Below are 25847 nucleotides of genomic sequence, written 5' to 3'. Positions count from 1 at the left end.
TCTATTCATGAAATCAATGTTGTTTGTTTTTTTTCCAGCTGACAGGTCAGTGTCAGTGCAGACCAGGCTTCGGAGGTCGAACATGTACCGAGTGTCCAGACAACGCTTACGGAGACCCTCTCATCGGCTGCCAGCGTGAGTCAGCCATCACTGGTTACTCTATTTACAGTCTGTATTGCTGTACCTGCCACTTAAAACATACAAAAAAAAGCTTGTTTTTGGCTCATTTAGGATTTACACTTTAGTAATGACACGTGGTTTGTAGCACGGGTCGATGCACAACGCTCAGGTTAACCATCTTTTAACACACTCGTACCAAACTGCAGTCACAGTAATGTCTAGTACTGCTACGACAGCATGGTGGAAGTCTGCAAATGTCCTTTCACATATTTACCAAGGGATGTTGCTTATTCGTGTCCCTTTTAAAATGGGCACTCACCTCAAAAAAGATGGATAGAAATCCATTAAAAGGTATTTGGATGGCATCACACAGATTGCCGTTTTCTACATTCAGTTTTGTAGGACAATGTAGGAGTGGTCAGTGTCGTTAACACAGACCCTCACAGATGGAAGTTTAGATTTGGATCATCCTTTTTTACATTGTCTTGGTCAGCCCCTCGCTAAGTTTCACCAAAAGGAATAGAGATCAATTGCAATAACCGTGTCAAAGTAGAAAAAAGTTCTTAACTGGAAACCTGCTTTGTTATAGAAACTATAACATTGTATTGCATTGTAACACGAAGTTATAGAATCGATAATAAAACACCAGACACAGCTAGCAAAAGTGTATAAGACCTATTTCTCAATCATTAGCAGTGTGTTGTTATCACTCAGCCCAGTATTTTGATTACTGGAATTCACACATAGTTTCCATTACCTTTAATATTAGCTCCCATTGGGTTGTCTCAGTTAATCCGTGTTCTTGTTACTTATGTTACAGTATAGGTATCAGTCTCACTAATTGTTTATAACTGAAGGTTCAGGTGCAGCAAACCTTTTTAAATTCTGCGTTTAGGAGGCTAGAAGCCCTTCTGACAGAATTTTGTGGTAAATTTCTTGTCTTCTGATCTTCTCTTGTCTGTCTCCACAGCATGTCAGTGTGATGCTGAAGGAACCCTTCCAGACTTCTGTGACAAGCAGACGGGTGTCTGTCTGTGTCGACCGGGCGTCACTGGGACTCGCTGTGACTCCTGCAGTCAGAACCACTGTGACTCGTTCCCAGCCTGTGAGCTGTGTCCCTCCTGCTTCTTCACTCTCGATATTCAGCGTCAGAATCTCAGCTTAGCTCTGGAGAGACTTTCTCCCAGATTCCCCACTCGTCCTGGAGCTGGTGGTGATCTTGGAACCTTGGGGCCCCGCATTTTGGTCCTAGAGGCCGGCCTGAAGCAGATCCAGGACTCCATCTCTCTTCCACCCAAAACTGCAGGACAGATCAACGATGCGCTATCCCTGCTGGACAAGCTCCGGTGAGCAAAAAGTTGAGATCTTCATAAAGAGGGCTTTCATTTGAATTGAAGAAATTGCTTCCGGATAAGAGGGAAAAACATGAATCACTCTTTAAAAGGCTTTCCATTGTTGTTGTCGATGTGTTTTTAGATATTCATGAATGGAATTTCTTTAATTCAATTCAGTTAAATTTTATTTCTATAGCGCCAATGGCAATTCAGATGGTCTCAGTGCGCTTTACAGAACCCATATGCCTGAACCCCCAGAGCAGCCTTAAGGCGACAGTATTTACCCATGATTCTTTTTTTCTGATCCCTAAAACAACTCAATTGTTTTGCAGGGACCAGATGAACCAGGTTGATAATGGCCTCTCACCCCTGACAAGAACTCCTGGTCTTGACTCAGAGCTGGACAGATTGCAGGGTCTGCTGGACAGCCTCATTCTGAAGTACAAAGCTAAGAAGGATGGTCTAGAGAACTCCATCACGTCCAACAACGCAGGTCAGCAGCAAAACACTCCATTCACTGCAGCACTAAAGACGGTTTAGTAGTGGATCAGCGATTGCACATGTTTTGTTGCATGACTTCAGAAACAGCAACCTGTAATTGTTCTTATTAACATAATCATTCAATCTTTCCAGACAAAACAAGACACAATTGTCACCATTTTTTTTCCTCAAACAAACTACACTACCGTTCAAAAGTTTGTGGTCACCCAGGCAATTGCATATTTTTATTCATGTGCTAACATAACTGCATCAAAGGGTTTTCTAATCATCAATGAGCCTTTCAACACCATTAGCTAACACAATGTAGCATTAGAACACAGGAGTGATGGTTGCTGGAAATGTTCCTCTGTACCTCTATGGAGATATTCCATTAAAAATCAGCTGTTTCCAGCTACAATAGTCATTTACCACATTAACAATGTCTACACTGGATTTATCATTCATTTAATGTTACCTTCATTGAAAAAAAATGCTTTTCTTTCAAAACTAAGGACATTTCTAAGTGACCCCAAACTTTTGAATGGTATTGTATGTGATACAGTGATCACCTAAAAAAAACTCATGCTGACTTTTTCTGTCTAATGCAGGAGCATTTACAGCAATCAAGGATGCATACAATAAGTCAGCTGATGCTGCTGACAAAGTGAACAGCAGCAGAGACACAGTAAAGGAGTCCGCTAACACCAGAGAAGAGACTACGGACATTCAGAACCAAGTACAGCCAGAAAACATCAGAGATCTGGACAAACTAAATCACAGCATGGCCTCCCAGCCTGACCTTACCCCTGTTGCCAAACAGGTACCGACCAGGGCTGACCTCATTTTATCCACACAGAGACAGATTGTATTTGGTTGTGTGGCATTATGAAAACTATAGTTAGTGTTTCACCTTTAAACATCTTCAGATTTGTAGCACATAAAGAAATCATTGCTATTTGAATTTTGTCTAAAGCAAACTGTTCCATTATTTGTAAAAAAAAAAAAAAATTAGAAAGAAAAGAAAAAAAAGAAAAGGAAAACGTTCATGTGTGTATTCTGTTGCCTTTAATTTTCAAACTTTTTAGAAAATGACACAAAAGAAGTAATTAAAATATTTGTGTATTTAGGGTAGTACTATGAAAAAGAATTTGTACCTTTCAGCATAAACTTGATTTAGAAATTTTATCCTAATCTTTGAACCTATTGTGCACACTTGTTTCTCCTGAAGATGGCAGTTGGGAGGGTTCATCATCATGGGAGCATTTTTCTGTGTTGATACAAGTAGTTTGGCTTGACCAACTGTAGAACTAGAGCAAAGTTAGGGGGTCACAACTCTATTTGGGTTCATCTTCTGTGTTCACTGCACATTGTATCTCATTGTGGTTGGTTACTGTGTCTAAACTGACAACCATACCATTAAGCATTACAGTTTTTGGGCTCCACCCACTGCGAGGTGAAACACATATTATAGGTGGACAGCTTTTTACAAAGCTAAGCACATTCTGGAAATTTAGGCTCAAATGTTGTTTTTAAGGGCAAGAATTCTGAAATAGTTTTGAACCCAAAGCATATGTCACTCTCTATTTCAGGTGTGTGGTAGTGTTCGCTCAAAGCCCTGCACTCCTCTCCAGTGTGAGGGTGGAGACTTGTGTCCGCCAAAGGGAAGCCCACCTTGTGAGAAAGGGGGAAAGTGTATAGGAGCTCTGCCTCTGAGCGAGAGGGCAAACACTGATGCTAAGGATGTGAAGGACCGACTAGACAAGCTCAGTGGGAAGATCACTGAGGCTGCAGAGAAGGTACGCATTCCCTCTGTCAGCTTCACAGGCATATCGCTGAACGTCTGTTGCTAAAGCACAATCACTTTTATAGTTCTTATTTTTATGGCAGTTTTATATTTTTTTGCAATTTAATTTCCTCACAGCTCCAGAAGACACAGGACACAACCAATCAGCTGAGACAATCCACAGAGAAGCTGTCCAGTAAGATGAAGCAGGCCAGAGATGAGCTACAAGATGACTTACAAGAGGCACGCGACGTTGTGAAAGCACTAAAAGACTTCCTATCAGGTACACATGGTTTGGTGAATGGATTTATTCATTAATTTATGAAGGAATAGTAAAATTTCATTTGGCATCTGTAATAGTTTTGCACAAATTTATCAGAAATGTGATACTGGGGTCAGTCGCTCCTTGGTCATGTTCCAACTTTTCCCATTTTTGTTCGTCCAGACCCATCTTCCAACCTGACGCACATCCAGGAGGTGAGTGATTGGGTCCTGCAAGCCAAACTTCCCCTAAGCGAAGCTGCTTTGAAGAGGAAGCTGGAGGAGCTGAAGGATCTGGCGGCCAACCTACCAAACAGCACAGCCGTGCTGAAGGATGCTGAGCCACAGCTAGACGTTGCCAGGACACTGCTGGAGGAGGCCCAGGATGCCAGGTCAGCCCTCACACAAGAAACAGCAAAGGCTTTTTTTCTCTGAATAACCCACAAATATTGATTACTCTTCCAATCAACATTTTTTCACAGTTTCACAGTGTATTATTGATAAAGAATATTTTAGTTTGTTAAAAATTATTCAAGCCTCACATCCTTTTTGTAAGGATTTTTATGGGATCTAAATCCCATAAATTGGATTCTATTTATCAATTATCAATCAATGTAACACTCATGTGGGGGCTGGAGTCTGTCCCAGCTGACTGAGGGTGAAGGCAGGAGACACCTGGACAGGTAACAGTCTATCACAGGTTCACCTGGACAGGTAACAGTCTATCACAGGTTCACCTGGACAGGTAACAGTCTATCACAGGTTCACCTGGACAGGTAACAGTCTATCACAGGGCTACACATAGAGACAAACAATCACACTCACATTCACACCTACAGACAATTTAGAATCACCAACTAACCTCAGCATGTTTCTGGACTGTAGGAGCAAAACTCACACAGGGAGAACATGCAACCTCCTCCCAGACCAAGATTTGAACCCAGGACCTTTGAAGGTTCTGTAAGGCTAACCACCATGCTACTGAGCCTTCCAGCCACCCAACATGCAATATCCAAAAAGTTATTTGTATAAGGGAAAACATGTTAAGATTGGAACTCTGCAGGTGTCAGTGCAGTCCATACAGAATAATCACATTCTGAAGGAAAGTATTCATTTGAGAGTAAAGGATGTTAATCTTGCACATTTCCAGGGACAAGGCAGTGGGAGTGAAGGCTGATGTAGATGGACTGATGGCAGGCTTAGGCTCATCAGATAGCCTCCTCTCTGACCTGGAGGAAAAACTGCAGAACAGCATGGATCTCATCGACAACCTGGATAACAACCTGACTGAGGTAGGAAGCACGGATACATGAAACAGTGGATGTCACCATGTCATGTTTATTCAAATTAGGTGCTACTGAGTGCTTGTGTTGTTCTTTCCATGCAGGCCAAAGACCAACTGAACCCAGCAGAGAAGGCTTTGGATGATATGTCAACACTCATAAAGCCCATGAAACCTTATTTGGATGACCTGAAAGATGTGCTGCAGAATGCAGACCAACAGGCCCAGGATGCACAGGAAACTGCAGACAAAGCTGAGGATGAAGCAGATGCTGCAAAGGAGGTGAGAGATGTAGCAGTTTGAATTATGAGCAGTTGAGTTTACAAGAGGTTTGTTTAGAACTGGGGCTTGGAGTGATGGCTGTACAAACTGTATATGCTGTAAAGATGTGAAGTTATCAATATAAATGTCATATTTCCAGTACTTAGAGAAAACAGCAATGTTATGTTTGTGCTGCATTTCAAGTGAAAATGTTCGTATGTGAGAACATTATTAGCATCTTGGAGAGGCTGCCACAGTTCTTGGACTTCTGTGTCTTCTGTCTCCTCATGTAATCCCAGACTGACACTGTGATGTTGAGATCAGGACAATGTTGGTGTCAGATCATCTTCAGCAGGACTTGTGTTTTGTGTAGCTCAAAATAGCTTTTCATGACTATGTCTAAGCTGAGCCTTTTTAACCTTTGCTAGGCCTCATGTGAATATCCTTTCATTTTAGTTTTAACAGCCTCTAACTTCAAATTCACATCATTTATATTTGAATAGACAAAATAGAATTGCAGTTGCACCACTTTTCAAAAGTTTGGAGTCACTTAGAAATGTCCTTAGTTTTGAAAGAAAAGCATTTTTTTTCAATGAAGATAACATTAAATGAATGATAAATGCAGTGTAGATATTGTTAATGTGGTAAATGACTATTGTAGCTGGAAACAGCTGATTTTTAATGGAATATCTCCATAGAGGTACAGAGGAACATTTCCAGCAACCATCACTCCTGTGTTCTAATGCTACATTGTGTTAGCTAATGGTGTTGAAAGGCTCATTGATGATTAGAAAACCCTTGTGCAGTTATGTTAGCACATGAATAAAAGTGAGAGTTTTTATGGAAAACATGGAATTGCCTGGGTGACCCCAAACTTTTGAACAGTAGTGTATGTTTTATTTCATTTTCCTTTACAAGTCAGTGAGTAATGCTTACTGGCAGATCTTTAAGTCAAAGTGATTTTGTCTCCCTTAATCAATTCAAAAACTTGATAAAGGAAAATGTAATCCATGTGTGTAACTGCTTTTCCTGATCTGTTTTTTTCTTTTTCCTTCTTTTGTTTTTGTTTGAACCTGTTTCAATGTTTCTTGTTTATGTATCTGAATTGTCTTAATTGTTTTTATATACTTATACTATACATTATACATTCTCTGAAATGGTGTGCTGTCTTGGCCAGGTCTCCCTCGGAAAACAGATTTTTAATCTCAAGGGACTTCCTTGTAAAATAAAGGTTAAATAAATAAATAAATAAATAAAATAAATTTTGACTTGTAAAGATCTAATTATAAGTTACCAGTTTGCAAGAAAGCACTGCAGACCTTTATATTAAAAGGGGCTTGCCACATGCTGGCAGTGCCCATTTCCCTGATGCAGAATGAATTTTGGAATAATCAGACACCCTTCTGTTGGCAAGTTCCTAAAACCTTTGCACCATATTGTATGTAGTCAGCTGAATGTCCTCATGCATGTACTAATACAACCATGTGTTTGTAGGACCTGTTGGCTTTGGAGAAGCAGCTGGATCGCCTTGAAGCTGAAGGTACCACTGGGACAGGTGTAGAGCCGGGGCCGTTGGGGGTTCGACTGACAAAGCTGCAACAGGATGCTGGAGCTCTGGCTAACACCACTGACAACATGATGAAGGCCCTAGAAGGTAATCCAGCAAAATCACACCAGTGCAAGTCTGTTTTTCATCTAGTAGAGAAACAGTCAAATTAAATCGGTTTCAATTTGTCCCTGGGCAAAAGAATTCAAAGTTAACAAGATAGTTGTGAACAACCTCAAAATATATGGGTCAGTATATAATTGAGGGACTTTTGACGTCCATGGGATATATCTGCATACATTTTTATTAAAAGTAAAAAATATTTATATATATTTATGTTTGTTATGATCATGTCTTTACAAATTCCATAATTATTTATTATGGAAATAACCACTTATTAATAAAAATGACTGGATATCACTAAAATGTTAACTAAATAACCATCTGAACTTAATAACAATCACCTTCTAATGAGCTAAACAATAATAAAATGAGCTGATTCAGAAATAGTTTGGATTGTGTTCTTTTTATTAAGTTGAGATAATCATGACAGATATTTCTTTTTTGGCAGTATATCAAATTTTATATGGAAAATAACTAATTGTATCTGTGTCCGAGAAATCACTTTCCACTGAGTTCCCCATTACAAGAACACCTCTCCAGGAAGTGTGTTAATTCCAGATCACATGACCTGCTCCACATGATGTCATTTCCTCCTGAATAAAAGACTGGCCAGACTCCAAGGCTTTCTGAGTTATTTAATATAAAGTAGTCAACAGGTTTACTACAATATCTGTAGAAATAACTTTCACTGTCAATTTTATTCAATTGTATATATAATATTTAGAAGAATCTTTCTGTAAAAATGCCATGTGGTGTTTGGTTATAGGCGGCCATGTTGATTTTAGGCCTGAAAACAGCAAAAAAGTCAACTATGTTACAAAAAGTCCCACAATTATATATTTCACCCATACCATGTTTCCCACTTGCAAAGCACAAGTTGACAGAGGTCAATAAAAACCACAGAAGGAGATGACAGTTGTGTCTTCCATGCAAGCTCTGGATCCGTTAGACTACAGCACTTTTAATCACTTCATGTCCTTTTATGTTTCTCCAGGAAAAGCAGATTCCCTCAGAGGGCTGCAGGATGAAATCCTACAGAAGTCAACGAAGCTTGAAGGACTTGATGCCAAACTTAAAGACCTTTTGGCAAAACTTCGAAAGAAAGCCCATGATCTCAGCACCTGCCAGGGCTGAGAGTCATCATGTGCAGATGTCCCTACAACACCTCATAGACTGTCACTGTCAATTTTCCTCCTCGGACATTTCTCTTAAGTATGAGCCAGATTATATTAGTGATTCAGACCTGATGTATTCCACCTGAAGTAGATACAGTCTGTCTTTACATGGGGAACAAACAGATATTTGCAGCATATTTTTGGCTTTCTATTGGCACAGAACTTCACTACATCATCTACTGTAATCTAAAATATTCTGTCTTAAAGTGTTTTTAGCCTGTAATTTCATAGTTGTAACAGTATAATAACACTGGCAGCTGTACTATTAATGCTGAATTTTTTTGAGTCCTTTAACACTTCATGTTTTTGTTTGCTGGTGTTCATAACAAACACCCCCTAGGGAAGAAACTGAGCACAAAAGGAGTGAAACGTGAATATGATCATTTTGGGGATCAAATCTCACAAACGCACACTTCCCCATGAACAGCTGGAAATCATCAAACAAACAATTTATGAGCAGTTTTTTTCAGTCAAGACCGTTCAGCTTGTTTGAATAACCTCACAGGAAAAGTTTCAAAAAGTTCACAGTAAGAATGTGAAAATGGGCAAGTGATGTATTTTCAGTTTCCTTTCCAAATCAGACTGTATCAGTAGTATACTGTATACATGTTCATGCCATTATAAGTAGTTTGACATTTAAAACATTTGCATTTTATCTTGAAAAATGCCTCAGCTTCTGACTTTTTGACAGCTATGCAAACTCTTCTGTGTCAGCAGCTATACATTCCTCGATGAACGGTGCACTATAATTTTTAGTGTAGTTTTCAGACTTGGAGTAAAGGTGAATGTTACATTATTTATTTTCTGTTTTGCATCTGCTGTTTGTGCAGTATTTAAATAAATGCCTGGTAATACTTTGATTTGTGTGTTCAGACTTCATGGGAGAAGCCAGCATGACGCCACTGCTGCTCATACAACACGAGAAGAATCAGAAAGACTAGTCACGGCATATTTATTGAGAAAATAATACAAAAAAAGCATGTATTTCACTAAATGTATGAATTCAGTCATCAGTGACATCACTAGCATTGACACCATCTTTACACCAGCTTGTGGCACTTGATCAGTACAGAGAACAGCTTATAGACATATCAGAGAAAACCCAGAGAAAGACCTCAATGCTGTGTGTCCATGACTCCACCTCAAAATAAAGTTTAATCTCAGGAAGAAAAAGAACATTTTGAGTCCATCATCTTACTGAAAAGTGGAAACTGGACTAAAATCCATCCGCATAATCATGATCGGCAAAATAATAATACATGACCAAACATCTTCCTACAGGTAAAGATACATTCCCAGATTATTTTATAGTGCTCGATTTCAAAATTAAATAGGTACCTTAACAAAGATATACACACTATACAAATGATATTACTCTGAAGTTATCAGAATTCAAAGCTTAGCCAAGATATTCAAAATAGAACTAAAAAAACCCAAACATATATCAGGTTATACATTGCATGACACCTAAGTCTAATTTAAATGAATACATTCCAGTAAGATAGTTACATATTGACAGTTATACACAATTAATGATACTTTTGAGAAAATAAACGTCTTTAGATATGCATGTAGGAATTTGAAATGATGAATTTCTGCTTTGGTCAGTTGATTTGTGACGTTTGCCGTATAAACAGTCATTTACAGTCTTTGTTACAGTAAAGATATTGTGTCATCCATGTACACCACCGTTCAAATGTTTGGGTCATCCAGACAATTCCATGTTTTCCATGAAAACTCCCACTTTTCTCCATGTGCTAACATAACTGCACAAGGGTTTTCTAATCATCAGTGAGCCTTTCAACACCATTAGCTAACACAATGTCGCATTAGAACACAGGAGTGATGGTTGCTGGAAATGTTCCTCTGTACCTCTATGGAGATATTCCATTAAAAATCAGCTGTTTCCAGCTACAATAGTCATTTACCACATTAACAATGTCTACACTGGATTTATCATTCATTTAATGTTATCCTCATTGATAAAACATGCTTTTCTTTCAAAACTAAGGACATTTCTAAGTGACCCCAAACTTTTGAACGGTGGTGTACGTCTGTTGATGGGTGTGTTTTCTGCAGCAGAATACCACAACAGAAATGAAAAAACTGTGCCGCAAATGTGAGAAAGAGGGAGGCCACTGAGTGCAATCCACTCAAACAAAAGAAAAAAAAACAATAATTTTTGAAGGATTTTTAAAAAGGAGTTATCAGTTACAGGCAAGTATAAGATGGGAATCTGTGTAGCCTGCATTGAAATTCAAACACAGGGAGAGAGGCCTGTTTACCTGCACAGGATTCATGTCAGGACAGTTAGTAAATCACATGACAGAACACACTCCAGACTGAAGCGGCTGGTCCGTCCTCTGAGCCACAGCATCCAGGCTGCAACGCATCAAACACACACCATTCATTAGAATAATGAACAGGAACAATAACATAATGAGTGCAAATGCAGGTGACTTTCTCTGGCTGGAGGTACAGAATAAACTGAGAAAAACTTTAATGATTCTCACAGGGAAATTGTTGTGTAATAGTTGCATAAATTATGTTTTTTTTTTTTAAATTAAATGAAATTTCTAAATAAAACATTCAGCAGAAAGAGGACCTGTACTGCCCTGCAGCAGAAGAAGAGGGACTATTTTACAGCTTCATATTTGTATCTTGTGTATGTTCTAGTAGTACAGTTATATTGCACCAGGAGCAGAGTGTTCTGCCCTGCAGCAGAATTCTGTGTGCGGCAGTGCCCCCTACTGATGTTTCCATAGAAATGACGTTAAAGCAGGGGATTTTTCGAATAAAGTGATTAAGTGTTGGTCAGCATTTTCTAATCCAAGGACAAAGCCAACCCTTTGAATAAGTTCATTGAGTCTCTTGGTACCATCCACCCACAGGTTTTTGCCCCAGCAAACCTCAGTGTGGAAAATGGTGCTGAGCACCACTGACTCATAAAACAAAATCCTCAGTGACAGGTGGTAAATGACTGTAGCCTCATTTCATATCATTTTATCCAAACTAAAAATCAGAGAATGTTAGAGAAAATGCAATTGGTAACTTGTTGCACGAAATGTGACTGTGAAAAATAGTAAATAATTTCATGCAAAAGCAGTGAACTGTTTTTTCTTCACTTTAATTCTTGAGTTTCACCTTTTAGCTCTGTTAGTTTCATCAAAACGTAAGTCTGAGTAATTCACCAAGATGTTGGTGTGATAGCTTGTGATCAGTCTTTTAATCACCATGGAGGAATTCTGGCCCACTCTTCTCAACAGAATAGTTTGAATTTGGCCACATTAGATGAGCTTCCAGCATGAACTACCCTTTTAAGATCTTGACACAGCATTTCAGTTGGATTCAAGTCTGGACTTTAACTCAGCCACTCCAGAACCTTCATTTTGTTCTTTTTGAGCCACTCAGAGGTGGACTTTGGGTCATTGTCTTGCTGCATAACACATTTGTATTGAGCTTTAGGTCAAGGTTTAGGGAACGTTCACCACTGTTCCATGTTTCTCCATTTGTGGATAATGTCTCTAACTGTGTGTAACCCTCCAGATTGATAAATGTCAATGACTTTGTCATTTGGTAGATTGGAAACAATTTGTTTTTCACATAGGACAAGGTGGGACTTGACAGACTTTTTCCTTCAAAAAATGAATCCCTTCATCATTTCAAAACTGTATTTTGTGTTTTCTTGGGTTTTTCTTTGTCTCATAATTAAATTTGTTTGATGATCTGAAACATTTAAGTGTGACAAATCTGCAAAAATTGGAGATATCTTTTTATACTTTTTCACCGTACTGTAGATCTGGTAAAATACGTGGAATAGCTACAAATGCAGTTTGAATTGTTAAAAACTGATGAACTGTCATGATTTCCATTCTGTCACTTCATGGCTCCATATCTAAATTACTATAGTTTGTATCGTCTTTGTCTTATTTTTCTTTCATGACATCTAAATCTGACATGTAAACTCTTCCAGCAGCTCTCACCTTTCAGATGGCCTGAAAGCAACGTCACTCTCTGAATGGAAGTTATAAACTTCTCTTGACTCATCGATGGTCAGGGGCTTGCCAGGTTCGCTATGACTCGCTCTCAGTGCTGGACAGACACCTCTGCTCGACTCACACTTGTGGCAGGAAAGATGACTGGCAGCATGGACAGGATTCCCGTTGGGGTCAAGGGGGTCATCCTCATCGTGGCCGGGTGTCAGTGGCTCCAAGCCATCCGGAGAGGACGTATGAACTATTATGTTGGGCAGGGAGAGGGGGGACGGGGTGGTCTCACTGTGGGACATATGCAGTTTCTTCATGTGGTTGATTACTGAGGCTGCGTTGAAGGCTTGCTGTTGGAGATTCACACACAAAGAAAGGTGATTACACTGAGGCTGCCTGTGTCTAACTTGAAATTGGTTTTAATTAGTAAAAACACAGTCCTCCAATTTGTCTGGGATGTTCTCAGCCTATGCAATGGTTATGTGATGGAATCCTGAATAATTTATTCAATTTTAAGTCAATTTGTACATTTTGAAAACTTACTAATGATATATTTAGATGTTAAATTGTACTGTCAACTGTCAATACAGAGTTTACAACGTTTGACAGCACTTTGACACTGTACTTGAAATTTATACTTCTATATGCTCCACTTTAGCTTAGATCCCTATAATTAATACTGACCCATTTGTCATCTCTTTATTAGAAAAGACTTTCTACTATAGGCGTTAAAGCTAACTGGAAAATGCAGGCGTTTTTCTTTTTTTCTTTTATAAAGAACAGCAGCCGTGGTTAGGTGGAACTGATGATACTAAATTGTGCATGAACACTTCTTAAACCAATCCTGAGCTCAGCTTGTGTTGGTGCCAGCAGTAGTCTCACTTACCTTCCATTTAGATTTGGCAAAGTTTCTCTCCATCTGTTCACAGACAGACTGATAAATGTCTAAGTCTTTAGCTGTATCTTCAGCAATCCTGTAATCAAGTAAGAGACATAAAGTGGTGGGGAGTGGAGGGGAAAGACCAAAAAATGTGTATATACACTACCGTTCAAAAGTTTGGAGTCACTAGAAATGTCCTTATTTTTTAAAAAAGAAAAGGATTTTTTTTTTTTAAATGAAGATAACATTAAATGAATGATAAATCCAGTGTAGACATTGTTAATGTGGTAAATGACTATTGTAGCTGGAAACAGCTGATTTTTAATGGAATATCTCCATAGGGGTACAGAGGAACATTTCCAGCAACCATCACTTCTGTGTTCTAATGGAATTGCCTGGGTGACCCTAAACTTTTGAACGGTAGTGTATGTATTTGTGTGTGGCAGAGAGAAGGACTAACCAGGGGTGTCTGAGCGCCTGTTCGGTGGTGAAGCGTTTTGTGGGGTTTTTCTCCATCATATTCCTGATAAAGTCTTTGGCTGTTGACACATGACATGGACAGCTGTTACCAACTGATTACAGGCTCACTTCAGTGACCTGACACAAGCATACAATATTGTTATTATTGTATAACTGATACCCTACTGTAACACTGCACATGTTCCAACTTAAAGATATACACACCAAGCCCTTTATGAGGAAAACCTATGCATCTGCTTATTCATGCAGCATGTTAGCAGTGTAACACAGATTCATGGAGATACATGTCAGAAGATACAGTTAATGTTCAAACAGGTCTGTAGATTGAAAGAGCCTGTTGATGACAGAGATCAGAGTAGAATGGTCTGACTGGTTGGAGCTGACAGAAAGGCTATAGTAGCTCAGGAGAAAAACAGCTCAGACTCATAACATGTCCAGCCTTGAATGGACTCCAACAGCAGAAGACCACTTCAGGTTCCGCTCATATCAGCCAGGAAGTGCTGCATTAACCACACTGGCACTAAGTAGCTGTTGTCTCAAACCGGTTTCATGAACGTGACAGTCACTTCAGTGGCCTCATCAGTCAGTAGATCTAGATCCAGTAGAAGACTTTTGGGATACGGTAGAATAAGAGATTTACAACATCAATGTATTGCTGACCAATCTACAGAAATGATGTGATACTACTGTGCCGACATGGAGCCAAATCTCAGATGAAAGCTTCCAGTGTTTTGTATAATCCCTGACACCATGAACTGAGGGTGTTGAGAGCAAAAAGGGCTCTACAGCATCAGTATGAGCTCAGCCAGTGTTTCATTTACTACTGTTATGCTTAATAACATTATCCTGAAAGTAAATACAGCCACATTACAAAGCATCCAAAAACCGATAATACAAAATGAATTATAAACAAGTTTAGACATTTCTAAAGTAAGCAAAAAAAGAAAGAAAAAAAAACTCAAATGAGCGCAAAAGATGAGACATTCCAGCTCAAGTGAAATGTTTTACTTTAAAGCATTCTAAAGAGGGAGGATAATTACAGCATTGAAGGTCAGTTTATTTTTATTTAACCACACCAAGGCCACTACTAATACCAACAGTCCATAATTAGAAATTGAATAAATTCTTTTATGTAGTAAAGAACTTTATAATTTAGAATAAACAGTATAAACTATTTAACTAAAATACATTTATATTGCTACACAGAGTATCCTCCACCGCTTCATACTGTTATATTCCATGTTTTTTTTTCAGTTTAAAGTTAAAAATCATCTACTACAATATAATGCTCCATTTGACCAAACCCATAATCTACCTGTTGCCTTCTCCTAATATATTAGATAATTGTATAGCCTCTTCACACCCAATCTAGCATTTATAAAATAATTTCTTTGCACCATCCTAATGTCTCTGGCTGTGGCCACTGCGATGTGCTAGAACTTCCTACAGTCTGGTGGGTCGAGGCATGTAGCAGTGGCTGGCAGCGCTATGCTGATGCTCCAGCTATGCAGCTGAAAACAAAGTATGATTGAAAGAGGGTCTAGCAAAGTAATGTGTCTTTAAAGCATTTATTTGCATCAGCCCACTGACAGCTGTCTCTCATCTCTATGTTCATGTTTTCATTTCCGTTACATTACTTTATTATTGGTAGTTTCACACTAGACCTAAAAGCAGGTGAATGAAAACATTTTTCTGTTGGGCCTGTACTGCACAGAAAAAAATGAAATCTTAATTTTTTTGTTTAGGTTAGGACGACAGTTGACATGTCTCTTAATACAAATAAATTAATCCCGTATTCAGGTGAGAGCTTCTCTTGTCCATAAGTTTCTGTAGTATTACATCTAACCTAATCCAGCAGGTCAAACTGCTGTAACTGGAGATGATGTCCGTCTATTTCTGGTTAATCTCTAGGACTATATGAACAAATCCTGCTCTATACTTAGCTAACACCACAGCCAACCACAATAATGACACCACTTGTTTCCCATTTTGTGAAACATCCAGAGCCAATTTCGGGCTTTAGAGGCAAGTCACAGCACAAATCTCAGGATTTATATTAAAACTGCCAGATATATCACAACTTAGATGCAAGTTAGACAGAGAACAAACAGAAAATTAGTCACTCAAACATTAAACTCATTACCAAGATCACTATAGGTGCTCAGCAATTTCCAATCCTAAATTTTGGAATTTAAATGACACAAGCACAAAATTAAGTCCAAGTCAATTGCAGTGAAGAGAAATGAAGGAAACAGCAAAAGAGTTTCATTGCTGAGGACTGAGCAGTGAAGCGCTTTGTACCGTTTTCATACCTGACTCAGAGATGTCGTCCCAGAAGGGTGAATGAAAGGCGTACTCAGCCCTCATAATCTTTGAAAATAGACGCGTCTCATTCTCTTCAAAGAACGGAGGGTAGCCACAGAGCCTGCAGCACACAGAGGTGACTCAGCAAAGAACTTCACATCCACCTTTTGTCAAGCAATATTTTGGATCAACTTCGGGTTACATCAGCAGCAATGATGAAGTGTTGTGCTTCCAGTTCAAGAGTTAGAAATGTGTGATGAACGTAGTTTCACGAATTTGGTGTAATTTCCTTTAGGCACTGAGGCTCATGGGTACTGTAGTGCATAGTACCATTCCACCGCTAACAGAAAAATTAGGATTTCTCAGAATATGCTGTAGTATGTACTGTATTTCTTTATATCCACAAGACACGTGTTTCTGACATTTAGAACATTATTGACCTTCTCCTGAATGGATTCTGTCAGTTCTCCAGTAATCATCAGTATATAAAGTGTAAGTGCTATGTTGTTGTTGGAGAACAGAAATATACTTACAGAATGTAAGTGATAACTCCAATGGACCAGCAGTCCACTGTTTTGCTGTAGGGTTTCTGAGCCAAAACTTCAGGGGCTGTAGAAGGACACACAACAGTAAGTATTGCATTAAATAGAGAAGAGAGAACAATAAACACAATTGAACATTAAATAATTCCACTACTGATGTCCAGCTGCAGAAACGTAACTGTAGTATGATAACAGTGTGAAAATGACAATTAAAGCAAGATTACTCTAAGTACATAAAATTGAACATATTCTGGAAACAACCATATAAATTAGTCTTGAAACTTGAAATTTTCAGTGAAGGTCTGAAATGACACAAGGACCAAGTGATTAGATTTTGGCAGTGATGCAGCTTAAAATCTGGATCCATGGATTTGTTAAAGATGTCTGTGTCACTGAGAGATAGCAGCACAGTGGCACTAAAATGGACACATTCTGTGGTGCCATGATTTCTGCCACAAATTTATTAAAGTTTTCATCCATTGTAAATGATACAAAGGCTGATCAGCCTTGGCAGAGTACTGCGCTCTGAGTGCTTTTCTTGTTCTACATTTGATAATAAGCAAGGGTGTACTTACTTCTGTAATAATATATAGTATCTTATATTTGCTCTGATTTTAAGTACTTGAGGTCTGGACACCTGTGCTGATCAGTTAATTTTTTTTTTAAACTTAACAAACTTTTAAGGAGACTAGCATACACACCATGAATTGGAACGTACTGATTCCTCTTAGTAACTTTCACAATTCATAAGTAGGGTATCGCAACAGAAAGACCTTTTACATAAATAACAATTAGAATTCAATCTTCAACTATTCCAAGAAGAAAATTTGAATTTTTAGCTGTGTTCTTGTACTTACTATTTAAACCACCAGGTATACAAAGAAGAGAAATGTTAGCAAAAGCTTGACGTGTATGCCCTTCCTCACGCACTCACCAACATATCCGGGTGTACCACAGGCTGTAGACATTACACCATGCTCCAGCGTCTTCGACAGACCAAAGTCACTGACCATAATCTTTGCATTCTCATCTGTGTTGTAGTACAGCAGATTCTCCGGCTGCTCAAAGAAGATGGCAGAGAGACACAAAGGAAGAGGAAGAGGTGTGAACAGTTGTCATCCAACTCCAACCTGGATAATATCCACATGTCCATTTTTTCCCCCAATTAAATGCACTGGGAGTAGATGTCATATGAGTATTAGCCTTCGCCATGTTGACCAATTGTAAGCTGTAAAAATGTTAAATTTTATGATGGTATAACTTTGTCAGAGGTTTTTATTACATGTTATCATGACAATAATTAGATGCTAAAATGTAATAAAACCACAAACAGATTAACAGATGTGCTAACATGGGAAATTTTAATTTTACTTCTGGGTGAAGGTATTTTTCATCGTGTAGCTGTGTGTGTCTTACCTTAAGGTCCCTGTGCACAATGCTGTTTTCGTGCAGGTAGCTGACTGCCTGCAGCACCTGTTTGATCACTTTGCTGGCATCCTTCTCAGTGTAAACCCCCTTGTCTAAAATGCGATCAAATAGCTCCCCGCCTGACACCCTGCACACACACAGGCAACAAGGACGACTTGTAACTTCTCAAAATTAGTTCTGATAATGAATGTGATTCTATAACTGTAGTTTGTTTGGGATGTTTTTAACTTCACCGTGACTTGAGAATAAATTAAAGGGGAGAAAACATACTATAATACAAGAAACACACATTATCCTATGACTGCATGCTATTGTCATATTTTATTGCAGTCAGTATGAGACCCTCTGCCAATACCGCATTGTGATATTTTGTGGGGAAATGTGATAATAGTGAGTCCACTTACAGCTGCATGACCAGGTAGTAGTGTGTTCGACTCTCATAGAAATCCTCTAGTCCCACCACATTCTCGTGCTTTATTCTGAAATATAAAGAAAGAGAATAAGAGTTATCTGCAGTCCTCTGTGGTGAATGTTGCCTGTTTACAGTGTTTCCAGATGTTGTGTTGGAAATCTTTTTTGTAGAGTAGACTGTTTTTAAGATACATTAGGAAGTCACTACGTGTAAAATAAAACATACTGAAGGAGAAAGTCCACATTGAATTCATATGGAGTACAACACTGCTGCTGCACTACTCTCTACTGGCTAGAATCTAATAGAAATCAACAGCATGAATGTGTGTGCAAGTGTGTGTGTTTTACCTCTTCAGCACTTTGATTTCATTTTCCAGGTTGCTATAAGCAAGGTGTTTTTTCTTCAGACATTTCAGGGCATATAGTTGCCCTGTTTTCTTTTCTCTCACCATAAAAACCTCTGAAAAAGACCCCCTGCACAAAAACAGCAAAGATAAAGAAACTAAAGTTAGAATTATGGCAAAGAAGCCAGTCTATAGACATGCTGAGACATATCAAACTATAATGAATACAACCTTCTTTATATGTTGTTTGCGTATTATGATTTTTAGTGTTGATAGAAGTAGTTTTATTTCTGCTTCAGTTCTCTCACTTCCTCACAAAACAGAGACTATTATCTGCAAATACTCCTCCACTTAGCAAGATGCATTTGCTACTAAATGTTACTAAGGAAATATAGCATCTAACTGCACATGTCACATAGGACAGAGGTGTCAAACTCATTCAAGTTCAGGTTCCACATTCAGCCCAATTTGATCTCAAGCGGGCCAGACCAGTAAAATCACAGCATAATAACCTATAAATAACCACAACTCCAATATTTCCTTTGTTTTAGTTTTTAAAAGTATGTTCTGGAAACGTTCACATTCAAGGAATTATCTTTTTACAAAACATTATGAACAAACTGAAATTTGTTAAGAAAAATAAATTACATTTCAACAACATTATGCCTCAGTTGATCATTTACACATTATAACTTACAGATGACAGTTTATCTAGAAAGGAACAAAACATTTAGTCACAGATATCTGGACCTGAATTATATAGCACTTTATGATCAAGACGACAAAAGTCAGACAAAAAAAAGACAAAAAACAACAAACGCAAGACAAATTATTACAAAAATGAGATACAAAACGACAAAAGCAAGAAACAAAATGACAAAAAATGAGAGAAATGACATGAAACAAAACATAAAATTAGACAAAAACATTACAGTGACAAAAAAAGTGGACAAACGACAAAAACGAGACAAAAAATTACAAAAGCGAGAAACAAAATGCCAAAAAAATAGAATACACAAGCGAGACAAAAAAACTACAAAATGACAAAAACGGCACACAAAACAATGACTAAAGTGAAACACAAAATGACAAAAATAAGACAAAAAACACAAACGAGACAAAAAAGAAACACAAAACAACAAAAACATGAGACAAACGACAAAAGTCAGACAAAAAAAAGACAAACTATCACAAAAACGAGCCACAGAATGGCAAAAGAACAACGAGCAATCTAGTATTTTACTGTATGATCAAAACAACTTGTCATGGTCAGGAAATTATTTAAGATTTATAGTTTTACAAATTTAGAATCTGCAGTTAATGTCTTCTCTGAAATTTTTACATTGTACAAAGTCGTCCCACGGACCGGATTGGACCCTCTGGAGGGCCGGTTTTGGACCACGGACCACATCACATCATTGACACCCCTGACATAGCAGGACCTCAGATCTACAAACAGTAAGCCCCTTAAACTAGAAGTGTAACACTTTAGTTAATGGTTTCTTTTGCTTTTGTTGTTTCATTTTACCAGCTTTAAAAGTGTCCTTGGGTTATGTTAACGCAATACCTTTTATTATATGACAGTGAAAATACTGCAAGATTATTCAAATTTATCTGTACACAAAATGTTAGTTAAAGGTATGTGGCAGCACTGAGGTATGTAAGATGTTGACAGTCAAGATCATGCAGTTCTGCAAGATCTATGGATGTAAATACTTATATCCCACATTTGTAATATAGATGATTTGAGCACAGATAGAGTCATGGGACTTCCTGTAATTCTGAATGGGCTCTAATAACTGCTCCAAGGCTTCAGCTGCTGTAGCTCTGCAATGCTGATCCAGTGATTTTCTGGTCATTGAACTCCACTCAGCATCAGTTTGAATTTGTGAAGGCCATACTTAGTAGCTTGTTACGTGCAGCATGTTCAACAGCAGCTTTAACATTTAGTTCATTTGCTCTTTTCCTGCAGTTGGTAATGAACTAATTGCCTGTTTTTAATCTAACTTTCTTATTATGTTATAATGTGAGTAAATTCTAAAAAAATATTTTAGAATTATGTATCACTGCTTGTAATATTTTACAAATGAGTATTCTATGTGTATATAAATGCACTTGTATAACCTAACTGAGTGCATTAATAACCCAAATGTGCTTTGACTGCGTTGTCAGGCAGTATTGCATATGAAAGTGCCTACCAGCCTTTAATTAAGGACAACCACATAACCTGAACCTCTTGTAGCATATATCTGAAGACTGCAGTGGCATGCAGTGTTAAATCAATGTAAGCCAGGCTGCCTCGACATCAGTGCCATGTAACCCAGACAGTCTTGGCAGGGAATCATCATTTAAACAGTTTTTGGGTCACTAAGATGGCAGTCAAGGAGTAATCTGACATTTTGGCCACTGAGTGGAGCATCTGTACACGAGATACTGTAGCACTGACCTCAAACACATCAAACCCACATGGAGAGCTCAAACTCACAGATTATAAATGCAATGTTGCTACCTTGGCCTGTGCTTGCTGTGGTGGTTTTGTAATTGATGCTCTGAATTAGACTCATACTATACCGACAGCTGCTGCTTGTGTTTTTCAGTGTTTGAATCATTTCTGATCCAAAATCATCAAATCCATGGCATATATGTAATCTTACATTTAAGCAAAATTAAACCATCTTATCAGCTGGGGTTCAGGCATATGGGTTCTGTAAAGCGTCTCGAGACAATTTGACTGTAATTGGCGCTATATAAATAAAATTGAATTGAATTGAAAATTGAATTGAATAAACCTGAGAGCATCTCTGCAGTGCATCTGCTGGCTTTATTTAGTCATTATTTAGACTTCAATGGAGAATTTGACTGTCCTGTGAACAGACTGATTCAGAGGCATTTTCTACCTTGAAACATATTTTTGAAAACAAAAATAACACTTCTCCTAACATAAAAACCACAAGTGTATTTTTTTAAAAATGGCACAGAAAATCTGTTCATTTGCTACTTCATTTTACAATTGAAACTGAATGCAAAGCAATACCAGTCCAGCTCTGATGGATTTATGAAGTGTATGTGTATGAATGTGCTGACTCAGTTGTATCTCTATCTCATGTTTGCACAAACACACACCTGTACCTGCTCATACCACCTCTCCTTATATACATTATACAACACCATACACCAGTATAGTCAGTCAGACTGTTAATCCTATAATGAAGTGGTGCTAGGATGTTCCTGCGCTGCTGCTCTGACGTCAGTGCTCAGGAGCCACACACACACACATGCAGAAGCCTGATTCATTCACAGCCAGTTGAAGACAGAGCACTTTAAGCAGCTTTGTAGACAGCTCCTGCAGTTAACCTAACAACCACTGGTCACAGGTGATTGTAGCGGCTTATTAATGATCCGGGTGTGAATTACCTGGTACGAAATGTTTCTTCAGTCTCATTGACTCTGTATTATTTGAAGAGAAATGCTAAATTCTATTTTTTCTTTTTTAAAAAAAAAAAGGAATTATTTTGCTAAAGGCAATTTATAACTGCAGCTCTATAAATATATTGGGCAAGTGAGAGACAAACTAAATGAAGGAATGATCAAAACTGAAAGGGCAGAGGCTGAGATGTCCTGACTATAAACTGTCAACATGGAATAAACCAGAATAAAAGTTCATTGGAGTTTATTAACACTGAATTGCAGGTATCATGTGTGCACAGGTTTCCCTCCATTGATAAATCAAGCTCTGTAGGAAGAGATAAAAGGGACTGCCAGTAGTCTGTAGGCCAGTCTCAGTCTGGTCCTCTCAACTTGTATAATAATAAATGCGTGTTGCTTGTTGTGGGACCAATCCTTGATGACAAATTCTAGCATTTACTCTTCAAAAAAATCCAGAGGGAAGCATGTTCTCTGGAGCAAATCTCCACCGTAATGCCTAAATCAAAAGCCAGAGCTGTAATCACAAATGATAGCGTGCCTGCTATGTCACTTCTTTCCACAGCTTCTGCACCAGCCTGCATCTGCAGAATACTGTCACCACAACTCATACACCAAGCCCACATGCAGTCTAAACTCTATACCATCTAACATCCATCCATCATCTATACACTGCTTAATCCTCCTTATGGTCGCGGGGGGCTGGAGTCTATCCCAGCTGATTTACGGTGAAGGTCACCTGTCAATCACAGGGCTACACACAGAGACAAACAATCACACTCACATTCACACCAACATTCACCAATTAGCTTCAGCATGTTTTTGGATTGTGGAAGGAAGCTGGAGAACCTAGAGAAAACCCACACATGAACAGGGAGAACATGCAAACTCCATGCAGAAAGATCCCGGGACGGCTGGGACACAAACCAGGGATCTTCTAGCTGCAAGGCGACAGTGCTAACCACCGAGCCACTGTGCAGCCCCATCTAACATCACAAAAAGATTTATGAGTCGTGACTTCAAAAAGATTCCATTACATTTTACACAGTGTGTAACACAGACAGACACCTTCTCTTCCTCTTGTTTGTCTTTGTTTTCACAGGCAGTACTTACGATCCCATTTTTCCCTTGAAGTCAAATACATCCTTGATGTTACTGGTGCTCTTCTTCCAGCTGCAGATGATCTCCTTCCGCCCCATCTTGGCTCTGACGTCGCCGTAGACTCCTGAAGCATAGATGGCATCATTTATTTACATTTCATAGGAGATAAAATAAACACAGCATGGCGATGTAAAACACACTGACACCTGTATAACACCAGCCTCTAATTCATTGCAGAGCTGATTTTTAGTGATTCTTGGTTGACTCTTGACCATCCAGATTCATTGTCTCACAGCAGCAGGTGATAGTTTGTGTTTTCTTCCTGATCGTTTTAGAGACAACTTTACCATGTACTCTATGTTTCCAGAACTGTTTGCACAGATGTTTTTGTGATCAGTAGCTGCTTTGAAACGGCACCAAGTGACCGTCTTGACTTATTCAACGATTAGTTTTTTTGAGATCTGTGCTGAGCTCCTCAGACGTTTCCACTGTGGCTGAGTCTAATGAGTGCATCTCATACACTAGATAGAGTATCTCTAGACTGTATGAGGCCCTATTTAAATCGGCTCATCACCAAAACTGATCATTCAAGTTGCTGTATGTATATTTTTGACATGATCATTACATGTGCATGCAAACGTTCCCTTTTTTCTTTTCTAATGCAAGTTTACAAGTGTATAATCAGAAAAGGCATTGTCAAAATGCCAAAATAAAGACTCTAAAATACAAAAAATACAAAGCATTTTGGGTATATTCTTGAAGACAATGGTGGGATCAGGACCTCGGGATAAGTCCATCCCTGTTGTATGAACCTTTAACATATGACCCCACCTTCCCCTTATGTTCTGGTTACATAAACGGTTGCATGTCCATGACTGAGGTCAGTTCTCACTGGGCAAAGCCCATTTGTACCTATCAGTTACACAAGATTCCAAAAAGCAGAGGATTAGAGAGGTAAATAGCAGTGGTTAGTTAATCTTCCCAGCCACCCTCTCACCCTCCCTTCTTCTCATCTCCTTCATTGTGTCTGCTGCAGGAACAGATTAGCAACTGATTCACCGACAGATAAGAAATTGGGTTGTTTTTATAATTCTGCCCTTTTAAGGCCAATGAGCTTTGACCTTCCAAAAATATGTGCTGAAATGCATCAGTATTAGACAAGGCATCCAAAAATTGCATTTCATTAAGGTGTAGATTTATTGTTACAGCTACACTACCATTCAAAAGTTTGGGGTCACTTACAAATGTCCTTATTTTTGAAAGAAAAGTATTTTTTTCCAATGAAGATAACATTAAATGAATGATAAATCCAGTGTAGGCATAGCTAATGTGGTAAATAACTATTCTAGCTGGAAACGGCTGACTTTTAATGGAATATCTCCATAGAGGTACAGAGGAACATTTCCAGCAACCATCACTGCTGTGTTCTAATGCTACATTGTGTTTTCATGGAAAACTTTAAATTGTCTGTTACCCCAAACTTTTGAACGTTAGTGTATATAGTCTCTAAAAGTTAGTCAATTTTAATTTAGTAAGAATTAAAACTGAAGGAGATTCACACACAACTTTAGTTCATGTTCTGTAACACACTGAGGAACAGAATCCTTCTATCATCTAAAACTGACATTGTGTTAAATTAAGTGATTGACGTAGTCCAGAGTGGCTCCAAGAGTGGGTTTTGTTAAGCAAACAACGTTATTTTTGTCTTTTTATTTAAAATATAACTACCATAGGCTATTAAATGTGGTTTAGTGTGAGGACAGCATTGAAATTGGCTTCATGTTTAAAGATTGTTCATCAGATTCAGCTCTTGGATACAACACGTTCATTTTACGCACAGCTTCATTTTACCAATTAGGTTGGGAAACACCCCAAAAATATCTCCCTCTAATAGTAAAAGAGTAATAAAAGTGATGTATTACCTGAGGAGCGGTGTAGAGGTGAGGTATCCGTGCATGTACCCGACTCACGGCTTCAGGTGGACGGCTGCTGTCCACGAGCAGGGGGCGGAGCTTCGTCCATTCATCTCCTCAGCAGTCCTACAACGTGCTGCGTTCAAGTGTCTGAACAACAGTCCAAACACTGTAGAGCTGAGGTGTCAAACAGAAGAACCTGTATTTCTTCAGTGTTTAAGTTTATTAGAAATGTTTACTCGCAGCATAAGACAAACACAAAGGTTTTAACACGTTGATTCAAACACACAAGCCTTCAAAGCATTTTCAGGTGTATATGATAAACATTCACAACCTGTTCTGTTTGGGTAACTCTTGGTAGACTAGAAAGAATTTCTGCCATCACCTCAGTACGCATATTGAAGAACATTCTGTTTTAAACCAGCTGCAATGTCGATGTTGTGTATACTGGCATAGAGAAACAAGCTCATCTTTGTAAAGTTATGAGTATGTGAAAATATTTACCACTCCATTAGTATAATCTCAGCATAAGCTTTAAGTTGCACAAGCATATCTGTTTATTTTAAATGCTGAAACATGGTTAAAAATTACATTTTTGTTAAATATTTTCAGATGTTGGCATACATTGGGGAAAATAATTTTTCAAGCAGACAAAATAAGTGGAATTTAC

At 38.4% G+C, this 25847-nt stretch overlaps 2 protein-coding genes across 3 annotated transcripts in view; one reads left to right on the top strand and one right to left on the bottom strand.

The window, feature by feature from the left end:
* lamb3 (laminin subunit beta 3) overlaps nt 1–9225 on the top strand; it is a 28840-nt gene extending 19615 nt beyond the window's left edge. For both annotated transcript variants that reach the window (XM_023282563.3, XM_055010773.1), the window contains 11 exons: nt 39–135; nt 1091–1466; nt 1787–1947; nt 2543–2754; nt 3524–3730; nt 3856–4000; nt 4163–4370; nt 5129–5270; nt 5366–5542; nt 7016–7175; nt 8185–9225. In XM_023282563.3, the coding sequence (XP_023138331.1) occupies nt 39–135; nt 1091–1466; nt 1787–1947; nt 2543–2754; nt 3524–3730; nt 3856–4000; nt 4163–4370; nt 5129–5270; nt 5366–5542; nt 7016–7175; nt 8185–8324 (2025 nt within the window). In that variant the 3' untranslated portion in view covers nt 8325–9225. The remainder of the gene's footprint in view (nt 1–38; nt 136–1090; nt 1467–1786; nt 1948–2542; nt 2755–3523; nt 3731–3855; nt 4001–4162; nt 4371–5128; nt 5271–5365; nt 5543–7015; nt 7176–8184) is intronic.
* A 75-nt stretch (nt 9226–9300) lies between these two features.
* On the bottom strand, nt 9301–25329 carry camk1ga (calcium/calmodulin-dependent protein kinase IGa). The gene is made up of 12 exons (XM_023282557.3): nt 25187–25329; nt 23277–23388; nt 18745–18870; nt 18390–18464; nt 17974–18112; nt 17492–17615; nt 16549–16624; nt 16024–16136; nt 13692–13770; nt 13238–13325; nt 12349–12701; nt 9301–10747 (listed from the first exon to the last, which is right to left on the bottom strand). Exons 2-12 carry the CDS (start codon nt 23360–23362, stop codon nt 10684–10686), a joined length of 1323 nt encoding a protein of 440 aa, XP_023138325.2. The 5' UTR covers nt 23363–23388; nt 25187–25329; the 3' UTR covers nt 9301–10683.
* Nucleotides 25330–25847: the final 518 nt, after the last annotated feature.

This window comes from Amphiprion ocellaris, chromosome 5 (assembly GCF_022539595.1).
Source record: "Amphiprion ocellaris isolate individual 3 ecotype Okinawa chromosome 5, ASM2253959v1, whole genome shotgun sequence".
In the NCBI taxonomy this organism is placed as follows: Eukaryota; Metazoa; Chordata; class Actinopteri; family Pomacentridae; genus Amphiprion; species Amphiprion ocellaris.
This window is presented reverse-complemented; position numbering and strand designations above follow the sequence as displayed.